Source organism: Dendropsophus ebraccatus, chromosome 2 (assembly GCF_027789765.1).
Source record: "Dendropsophus ebraccatus isolate aDenEbr1 chromosome 2, aDenEbr1.pat, whole genome shotgun sequence".
NCBI lineage: Eukaryota > Metazoa > Chordata > Amphibia > Anura > Hylidae > Dendropsophus > Dendropsophus ebraccatus.
The window spans coordinates 26,542,689-26,553,421 of record NC_091455.1 but is presented as its reverse complement, the minus strand read 5'-3'; the positions used below and the strand labels follow the sequence as shown (position 1 = coordinate 26,553,421).

Below are 10,733 nucleotides of genomic sequence, written 5' to 3'. Positions count from 1 at the left end.
ACGCACTCTGTCATGAACGTGACACTAGCAATACAGACAAGAGACATGGACAGTGAGCCCTGAACTAGTCCTCCATAGCTAGGATTCACGGGGCCCCAAAGCAAAAAATTTTAAGGGGCCCCCCTCCCCTACGCACAACACAAAGCACTGTGTGTGTGTGTATATATATATATATATATATATATATATATATATATATATATATATATGCTTTACTACTGGTGCACTGATAACCCCTGACCTCTGCACATTTGATTGCCACCTGGAGAACAGAGGTCAGAGGTTATCAGTGAAGTGAAGCAAAGATCTGCGTCTTCTGCTTGTTTTTTGTGGTGCAGTGTGTAAGTAAACTTTGGGTCACTTAGGGTCCTATTACACAGAACGATTATCGTGCGAAAAATTGTTAAATTGTTTGAATTTAAGCAATAATCGCTCTGTGTAATTGCAGGCAGCGATCGAAAAATCGTTCACATGTCGTTGATTTAGATCTGAACCTAAAATTATAGTTGATCGTTGTTAGAATTTGGGCCACTCACGTATCCTTTTACACAGCAGTTGTAAAGAAGATGACAAGCTTAGTCCATGTGCTCTTTCTCAAAAGATAGGAGCAATGATTTAATGAACAAAAATAATGAGCATACAAAAGTTTCAGGTACAGATAAGAATAATAAGTTATCTTACAAAGGTTGTTGTTTCAAGCAGAGTCCATTATCTGGAGTTGAAGAATGTCTTTCAGTTCATGTGTCAAGTGCTAGATGTTCCTGGGAGAGGTCTCACAAGCCTGGTGTGCAGATGGGATAGCATTTCCAGGGTCTCCTCCCTCCATCTTATCCTATATTTCCTGCTTATATAGCTGAAACCCCCACCTCCCGTCTCTGAGCCTCAACTAATATGGTGACTTCTAAAGAGCTACGTGACATCCCAGAATATACTTCTGCTTCTCCCTACAAATGTATATATATCTATATGACTGATGCTAGCATATGTTACCGCAATGCAGTAAACAAGTTATTCTCAGAACTAACTCCCTGAGACAAGATGGCTGTACAGTGGTTCGAACCTTATACTATCAATTATAATTTTAAACTATGTCTTATGCTTTAGATTGACATGGTTATACTATGTTAGAGACTAGTGATGTTAGTATATTTTACAAGTCCCCCTGATTATGATTGAGAAATAAATATATATATACTCAGATCATAACCATTCTATCACACTCACTTATTCTTCTTTCGTATCACATTCGTATCACAGTCATCCTCAAGCATATCCCTTATTCTTCATAACCATGTCAGAATCCTCTGCATAGACAGGTTTTTTGTTCAAATTTAGATTAGGATTGGAATACTGCATCCTTTTTATCATATCTCGTAGGAAGTTATCCCCTTTGTCTACCTCTACCTTAATCTTTTTGTACACTTTTCTAACTTTCCACAACACAAATAACTGATATAGCACACAAAGAAAAACAATAATAGCAATAATTACAATTGGATGCGTCAAGATGTTAAATACAGCTTTTTGTGTTGACGATTCTGACCACATATCTACAGATTTTTTAAGATTTTTCCACCATCGGGACCCTGCCATTTCATCCCACTCATGTTGAATTTGGTTCAACTGTCCCTGTTGATGTTGGAAAACTATTTCCGCAGTTTTCAGCTGTTGGTTTAACAAGTTTAATAACCCTTTATCCTTTTTTATCTCATTGGTCCACTCTTCCCAAGGAAAGTGATCAATCTGGGTCAAATTAAACTGAACAGGAAGAGGTCTCAAGTATTCAGTTGTTATACTAGATACATTATATCTTTTCTTATTTACCTCTAGGTATTTGATATCTCCTTCTATACAATAAAGACCTCGGGACAAATTTCTCACATGAGCACAGTTAGAATAAAAAGCTCTTGCTAACATTTGTTCTTCCATTACCTGAAAACAAATTTTATTCACCTTTACCTGTGTCATGAGATCTTTCCCTGAATCTATGGTCTCTATTCTTGCCTTACATGCTGTATGGTTATGAAAACAAGAATGATAAATAACCTTATCCTGACCTGGTAGACACATTACCTTTGACTCGAAATGGAAACAAGCAGAGATATCCAATTGTTCCAACTTATTTCCATCAAAAGCAAAGTCAGTATATTGTAATTCATAATAAATTACTTGTTTTGAACTTACAGGTATACCCAATGAAACCACAGGAACTAAAACTTGATCTAAACCTGCTACAGGAATCAAAGATGTTCCCACACAAACATTTTGATCGCACCCACCCCACTTATTAATCCATAGATCTAAATGACCCAGACCAAAACCATATTGTTCCGGCAAACTCTTCAACACTCCCAGGGGGATTATTCCACCCTGCATAGCTTGAGCTATCATTTTAAGATTGGTAGAATATTCTATTTGGATCTCTAAACAAGCTCTTGACACTTTAGTTTCCTCTTGGCTCTCTATTAACCCTAATGTTGCATCCTGTAAATGGGATACTGATGAACCCAATACAGTAGCAATGCTCATAACCATGTGTTCTAACAATTGGTTTACATCTTTCTGCACCTGCACTCCTCTCTTTCCCAGATAACCAATTGTCTTTAAATCTGCCTGTAAAGTGTTTATGTCCATAGTATTAGCTAAACTTCCCAAAGTTCCAAAACCTCCCAAGACTCCTTCCACCACCCCTCTTTTACTCTTTAATGTTTTAGGAGAGTTTTGTCCGAACCATTGTGAAAGTCCCATCTCTGAGTTAGAGAGATAAGGCTTACACTGAGGAAACCTGCTAGAGATCATCCAATTAGTAATATTGAAGGTCCATACTAAGGTTACAAAGACTCCATTTCTTAATAAAGGTTTGGTCTGGAAATGGTTAACCTGGAAGGGATCAGACGGTTTAAACATTACATTGGTACATGCATTATCCTCAGGAGCCCAAACCCTAACAAAGGTACTGTTACAATTTTTATAGGATCTACCTGTGGTGACACAACATTCATATTGCCCTGAGTCCTTCCTAAGAGGACTAGCAATATAAAAGCTGAACAGATTTCCAGCCCATCTTACATCTCCGTACTCTCCTTTATGAAGAAGGCCTGGAAATCCATTGGTGTAACTCCCTAGGATTTTACCTTCCCTTGACCATTTGATGACAGCATCAATTGGTAAAGGTAATCTGGTACCACACTGAAGCCGCAAGGGATCTATTCCTTCTTGGATAGTAGTGTTCTGACTAATAACTCTTATCTCTGGGGCAATATTATTTGTTACTGTTAACTGCACATTTACTTGTACATACACATTTGCCCTTGCTACTTGAAAAACCCATCCTTCTGACCAATCCTCATCAGTGTCCTTATTTGTTATTCTATTTGGATTCAGAAAAGTAGCAAACAGTTGAGATCGATAAGAGAAGTCATCCCTGCTTTTCCCACTTTGTTTGGTGCTTAGTTTGAAATTCGTGACATCCCCAGTCCATGAGGCTGGCTCATGTCCTTGGATCTCTATGTACCAAAATGACATTTCATTAGGCATGCATTCCCATTTTCCAAGTTGTCTGTTGTGTACATATGTTCCCTGCAATTGTGTATATGTGCGTTTCTTAGGTCCTGCTTTCATGTTGATGTCAATAGTAGTGTTATGTGCAAAATATATTTCTACACAGCATCGAACTCCATACCCAACGCAAATTTTCCCACCAATGTCTCTGGAAGTGTCCACAAACATTTCCTCGTGAAGGTCATCAATCCATACGTCATCAATGCTTTCTCCAGACTCGGGTACAGTTTTTAAAACCTGTGATGCATCTTGAGTTTGACCAGGTAGGTTTTCCTGAGCACCTCTATTTTCCTGAGACGCTTGAACCTCGGTCGCACTTTGTGATCCGTCAGCGCACACTCCACTCAGAGTATATACCATGATTAATAAAGCTGTATGCAAGATGTTCTGCATCCATCTTGGAGGTTTTCTCATAGACGTTTTCTTCCAGGAATCCTTTTCCATGATTAGGATAACCTCCTATTCTGAAAGAAAAACAAAAGATGTTATTATTTGGAATTATACAGTTTACATTGGTCAGCATGCACCCACACTTTCTGTTGCTTGCGTGCATTCTTAGTCATGTTTGGTGTTCTTTCTACCAAAATCATAACCTGACCCAATGTATCAATGATCTGAAAAGGTCCTTCCCAATTACTTTCCCAGGGTCCACTCTTCCTAAAGGTTTTTATCATAACCTTTGCGTCTTTTACAAACTTTGAAGAGTGTGGGGGTACCATACGCTGCATTTTAGAAGCTGCATGTGGGAGGATCATTTTCAAGTTGTCTTGGAGCATCTGTAGCCATTTTGTTCTGGCGATTGCATCCTTCTGTGGGGTCGACAAAAATGGTTCATGAGGAAAAGTTAAAGGCATTTTCCTTCCTGTCATTAACTCAAAAGGTGTAAATTGAGTACTAGAGGAACTGGTTCCTCGGACGCTCATCAGTACCATAGGTATCACATCTACCCATGTGTTTCCTTTGTCTAGCAACATCTTTGCTATTCTAGTCTTGATTGTCCTATTCATTCGTTCTACTATTCCTGCTGACTGTGGATGATATGGAACATGAAATTGTTGCTGTATTCCCAAAATGGAACACACTGCTTGCATCACTTTACCTGTAAAGTGGCTACCTCTGTCAGATGATAACAGCTTAGGGATCCCCCACGTGCAAAAGACATGATTTACTAATGCACGTGCTGTAGAAAGCGCATCATCTCGTCTGACAGGTAAGATCTCTACCCATTTAGAAAACACGTCTACCACAACTAAGGCATATCTCATACCGTTTTTTCCGGAAGCCAGAGGTCCGATGTGGTCTACCTGTAAGGTATTCCACGCACCATCTGCAGGTGGCACTCTCAGTAGTGGAGGCTTTTGTCCTTTAGGCCTAGGGTTTACTTGAGCACAGATGAGACATGACTGAACAACATCTTGTACAGTATCCCCCATTTTGTCCCAATAAAACTTTCCTTTGAGGATTTCTAGCAATCTTTGCTGACCCACATGACCTAAGCTAACATGATTAAAACGGGTGAATTCCGATTGTAAACGCTTGGGAACTACAGGTAAGAACTCATCCTGCATTTTGTAACATAGCACATCATTTTCACAAACAAATGGATCCACCAAATCACTTTTCCGCTCAACAATGAACGGATCCTTCATTTGTTCATCAATAAATGATGGCACATTACCGTCTTTTTTTACTGGCAACAATTCCTTGGGTTCTGTCTCAGTTTCTTCCATTTTTCCCGTTAAAGCTGCTTCTTTTGCAAGGGAATCGGCCTTCTCATTTCCCACCGCTAACTCACTTTTTCCTTTGCTATGCCCTGGCACTTTGACTATGGCATAACGATTAGGATGGTTAGAAGCAAACTCAAAAATGGTTAGTAAAGTGTCACTGTGTACTAACACTTTGTTAGATGAATCAACAAAACCTCTTCTTTTCCACACAGGTAAGTAGTCTGTTAATGATCTTACAACATAAGAACTGTCACTATAGATAACCAACGGACCCTGATTTTCTTCTCTTTCAATCTCAAGCACCTTCTTCACAGCCTCAATCTCGGCCCTCTGTGCTGAGTAATGTCCTGGCAATCTATATTGAATCTCTTGATTTCTCTTAGGAAACCAAATGGCATATCCGGTAAAGTATTGACCTTTTACACAAAATCTGGAGCCATCCACAAACACTGGCTCATCCTCATCACTCGCTTCCTTTCTGAAAAGAGATGGATACTCCCCCTGAAAAGAGTCAATACACTCATGAGATGTTCCTTCGTACTGCATCAATTGTGGAAGTACATATTTTGCATTATGATCCACCACAATCTGTTTTGACGATATAGTCAGCAACCAATGTGCAAATCTCTGGTGAGACACCCCTGGGACATTTTTCTCAAGAAGCATTTTCAATGTGGAATGGGGAGTTTGCAAGATTATTTGACCAAAGCCCACAATATGTTCTGTGGCCTTGATTGCAAAGTGAACCCCAACCAAATGTCTTGCACAGATTTCAAAACCTTTTTCTACAGGTGAAAGGAGTTTGGAAAAATATCCAACAATTCTCCATTCCTTTCCCTGTAGTTGCAGTAGAACTGCTGAGACAGCTGTCTCTGAGGTATGAACCTGCAAGGCATAAGGCTTGGATGGATACACAGTTGCCAGAGCGGGTGCCCTTTGCAAATCAAGCTTCAATTGTTCAAAGGCCTTCTGCTGTTCTTCTCCCCATGGCCCAAATGAACTGTCATCATGAGTATCTTTCAGGACTTCATATAAGGGTTTGGCCTTTTCAGCAAAGCCCTCAATGAACTCTCTGGAAAAATTGACCAATCCCAGGAACTGTCTCAAAGATTTGTAAGTGGTTGGAACAGGTAATGAAGCTACAGTAGTTATTCTTTCCTGCAAGGGACGCCTTTGGCCAGGACTAATTAGCACACCCAAATACTGAACTTCCTGCTGCAACAATTTCACCTTATTTGGATTCAGTTTTAAACCTGATTCAAACAACAGCTCAAACAATTCCTCTAGTAGAGTAAGATGTAACTCTCTAGTCTCAGTTGCCAACAGAATGTCATCCACATATTGTAAAATACAATCTGGTCTGGAAAACTTTGACAACACCTTAGCCAAGGCCTGATGAAATACACTGGGTGACAAATGTGCTCCTTGCGGTAACCTGCAAAAAACATATTGTTCATCCAAAAAACTAAAACTTAGTTTGTACTGGCTCGATTTTTCTATAGGAATGGAAAAAAAACCGTTTGCAACGTCTATCACGGAGAAAAATTGTGCATTAGCGTTTAGGCGGGACATGATGTCAGGCGTTTCTGCTACAATGGGCGCTACATTAGGAGTTACTGCATTGAATCGTCTCAAATCCAGCAACATTCTGTACGAACCATCCGGTTTTTGGACTGCCCAAATTGGATGATTAGTAACAGAATTTGCTTTCCGGACCACACCCTGCTGAAGCAATTCTTTGACAATTTTAGACAATGGTTCCACTGCACCTGGAGGTAATCTATACTGTTTCTGAGGCTTAGGGTCAACACCCTCTATTTTTACTTCAACGTCCTTCAGTGTCCCCACCTCATTTCTGAACTGAGCCCACAATGAAGGAAACCTCTGCACCAATTCAACAAGTACTGGTTCATTAACATCTGGCCACACATGATCAGCAGACACTGTTTCTACCACATTGATACCTGCTATAGAACTATAGTCATTTGGATCAATAACAACCGGTTTTCTGTTACTGGCATCTTGCCAAATCACCTGATTTCCTAGGTCTATGATCCAACCTCTCTCCTTCATAGTGTCAGCCCCTATAATGTTCTCTGCGTCAGGACAATGCCAAATATCAATTTCAGTACTCAAAAATCCAGGTATGTCAAATTGTACACCAGACACCAACGTAGCATTAGTTCCCCCTTTTCCAGAAAAACCTACTATAGGACATACAGTAGAGTTAGGTGGTATTGTTAGGTCATGATTAGTCACACTTATTTGAGCCCCTGTGTCTATGAGGAATGTGATCGCCTTTCCCTGCAGAAATCCTTGAACATAAGGACGTCCACAGCCATCAACAGAAACTGGAGCTAGGTAATTAAGTGTGTTGGGAGCCGCATTCCTTTCCAGTCACAGCGAAGGAGACAAATTCTCCTTGCCAGATCTCCTGTCTCCTGTTGCACTACCTCCTGCAAAATCATGTTTAGCTAACTCATGTATCTGTTTGATGAGGGCTGCATAGGGAGATGTGTTCTGTGGTTTTTCTACCATGGCTGGAGCTGTAGGCACCAAACCATTTTCTTTCCCTAAATTCTGACTTCTCAGAAATTTGCGGCACTGCCACTTAAGGTGACCTCGTCCCCCACAAAAATAACAAGATACGTTAGACTGATTACCCTTCTTTTTAGATGTATCGACCTTTCCAGCCGGAAGGTCTTTCTGTGCTGCACTGGTAACTTTCCCTTCAGACTCTGATCGCTTCGGGTCTTTTTCATGCACAACCGCTATTTTTACTTTTGCATTAGACAGCTTCATTCTTCGCCTCATACGATCAATAAAGAGTGCTGCCTCATGCAAAGTATGTTTTTCCATAGCGATTTGGCTTGACACAGGATCCAGATACTTAAATTTCCTCACAAAGGCGGAAATCATAGAATCTGGCTCCTCCCCCTCTTCTATTCTCATGACCATTCGATAAGCTTTTTCGAATTTCAAGAGAAAGGCAAATGGATCATCTTGAATAGTTACTTTCAAAATGTCCATCCATTCTATTGAGGGAGTAGGATCCCCAGTTGTAAACCACACTAGCTGTCTTAAGCGATCTACCTCAGTGCTGTGTACCTGTACCCCGAATGTTTCCTCTCTGGGTGTCTCTTCTAATCTTCTAGCCATATGTGATGGTAACCATATCCTGAAAATTTTATTCTTTTGCTCATTTGACAATTGGAACCTATCTGTATTTGATTCAAATACATCCATATTGTGAAAGGCATCCATCTTATCATTATAAGAGGGCATGTCTTTGACAATTTTCCTCAGTTGTTCATTTATTTGTAAATGCAACTGAGTAGACTGGTCTAACAAATTTCTGCGCTGTATATCTACATCATCGCTATCCTCAAAGAACGCGTCACTAGAGCTTGTTACATTAGGGGTAGCGATGACAGGTCGTCTAGTTCTCCTAACAGCGGAGATTCTCTTATTTTCACAGCGCATCTGAGATAGCAATTTTGATTTATTTTCAATCTCATCCTCCATAGCTTCCAATTGTTCAGCCAATATAAAACAATTTGAGCATTGAATAAAATCTTCATCATCGGACACATTAGAATTATTCATGCACTTGTTAACAACACAAACACTCTGCCTAGGTTGTGAATCTTCAATTAGTAAAGCATTGTAAATTTTTACCATTTGTAAGACATTTCTGAGCTTCTTCTGTAGCCTATTAATACACAATTTCTTGTTGTCTAGTTTAACATTTTCCCTTTCACATTGTCTGTACAAACTATCCCACAACTGTGCATTAGTCATAGTACTATCACTACAGGCATATTCTATATCTGATTTGCTGGCAAAAGTTTCAATGAAATCCATACTTACAAATTCTTGCTTGCCGCTCTTTCCCTCTGTTATGGACTGGCTGTTGTCCCTCACCGATGCTCCAGAGGCTTTCTGGGATGTGTGGTGCAGTCCCGTGCTGTTGTCCAGAAGTGGAAAGTACGTGTTTCCAGGCTTTGTTTTTCTTTACTTCTCTTCTTGAAGCTCGCAATCAATCAAAATGTCAAACGCAGCCCCCTCAGCGAGGGAGAGAAGAGCTCCAGTTAAAAACAAAAAAAGTCTGGCTGCTCGCCAATTATGTTAGAATTTGGGCCACTCACGTATCCTTTTACACAGCAGTTGTAAAGAAGATGACAAGCTTAGTCCATGTGCTCTTTCTCAAAAGATAGGAGCAATGATTTAATGAACAAAAATAATGAGCATACAAAAGTTTCAGGTACAGATAAGAATAATAAGTTATCTTACAAAGGTTGTTGTTTCAAGCAGAGTCCATTATCTGGAGTTGAAGAATGTCTTTCAGTTCATGTGTCAAGTGCTAGATGTTCCTGGGAGAGGTCTCACAAGCCTGGTGTGCAGATGGGATAGCATTTCCAGGGTCTCCTCCCTCCATCTTATCCTATATTTCCTGCTTATATAGCTGAAACCCCCACCTCCCGTCTCTGAGCCTCAACTAATATGGTGACTTCTAAAGAGCTACGTGACATCCCAGAATATACTTCTGCTTCTCCCTACAAATGTATATATATCTATATGACTGATGCTAGCATATGTTACCGCAATGCAGTAAACAAGTTATTCTCAGAACTAACTCCCTGAGACAAGATGGCTGTACAGTGGTTCGAACCTTATACTATCAATTATAATTTTAAACTATGTCTTATGCTTTAGATTGACATGGTTATACTATGTTAGAGACTAGTGATGTTAGTATATTTTACAATCGTTCACTAATCGTTCACTGTAATTCCACATTTGTTTGCTCAAGTTCCGCATTTTTTCACTAATCGTTCAGTGTAATTGCATATTGTTCATTGTTTTGCTGGGATCAGAAGGAGTAAACGATCACAGTAACAATCGCAATAACAATCATAGTGACAATCGTAACTAAAGACATCGTTCTGTGTAATATGGTGAACAATTTCAGGTTAACAATTAACAATCTCGTTTGCGATCGTTTATCATTAGTCGTTAATCGTTAAAAATAGTTCCATGTAATAGGACCCTTACACACTGCAGTTCATAAGGGGTTAAGCAGACGAAAACATGCTCTTACCTTCTCCCCCAGACAGAAAGAGACCAGTGTTCAGAGAGGGTTCAGAACACTGCCCAAAACATACAAAAACCTTGAACATCAGCACCGTCTTGGCCGCCCAGCATGAGCCGAGGAGTGCACAGAGTTCAGCACAGGCACATGACACACTTAAGTTTTTTTTGTGTATATAATGCACTCATGTAATCATTGGGGCTAATTAACTAACATCCATTTGTCCATTTTTCCAGTCAGTTTAGTGTTCCGATATATTTGGCATGTAAGTGGGCATGTTGTGGGCGTGTCCAGCCACAACTAACAGATTTATTAAGCAAACTATCATTTTTGACAGGTTTTCTAGTCTAAAA

General features: G+C 39.9%; 1 protein-coding gene across 1 annotated transcript; it reads right to left on the bottom strand.

Annotated features, from left to right (window-relative positions):
- Window positions 1-582: 582 nt before the first annotated feature.
- LOC138783036 (uncharacterized) lies at window positions 583-9,311 on the bottom strand. The gene is made up of 2 exons (XM_069957177.1): window positions 9,159-9,311; window positions 583-4,025 (listed from the first exon to the last, which is right to left on the bottom strand). The coding sequence occupies exon 2, from the start codon at window positions 4,003-4,005 to the stop codon at window positions 1,264-1,266; it is 2,742 nt and encodes a 913-aa protein (XP_069813278.1). The 5' UTR covers window positions 4,006-4,025; window positions 9,159-9,311; the 3' UTR covers window positions 583-1,263.
- Window positions 9,312-10,733: the final 1,422 nt, after the last annotated feature.

Excerpts from the sequence above, each read along its gene's own strand:
- LOC138783036 (XM_069957177.1), bottom strand. The coding sequence starts at position 4,005 with ATGGAAAAGGATTCCTGGAAGAAAACGTCTATGAGAAAACCTCCAAGA.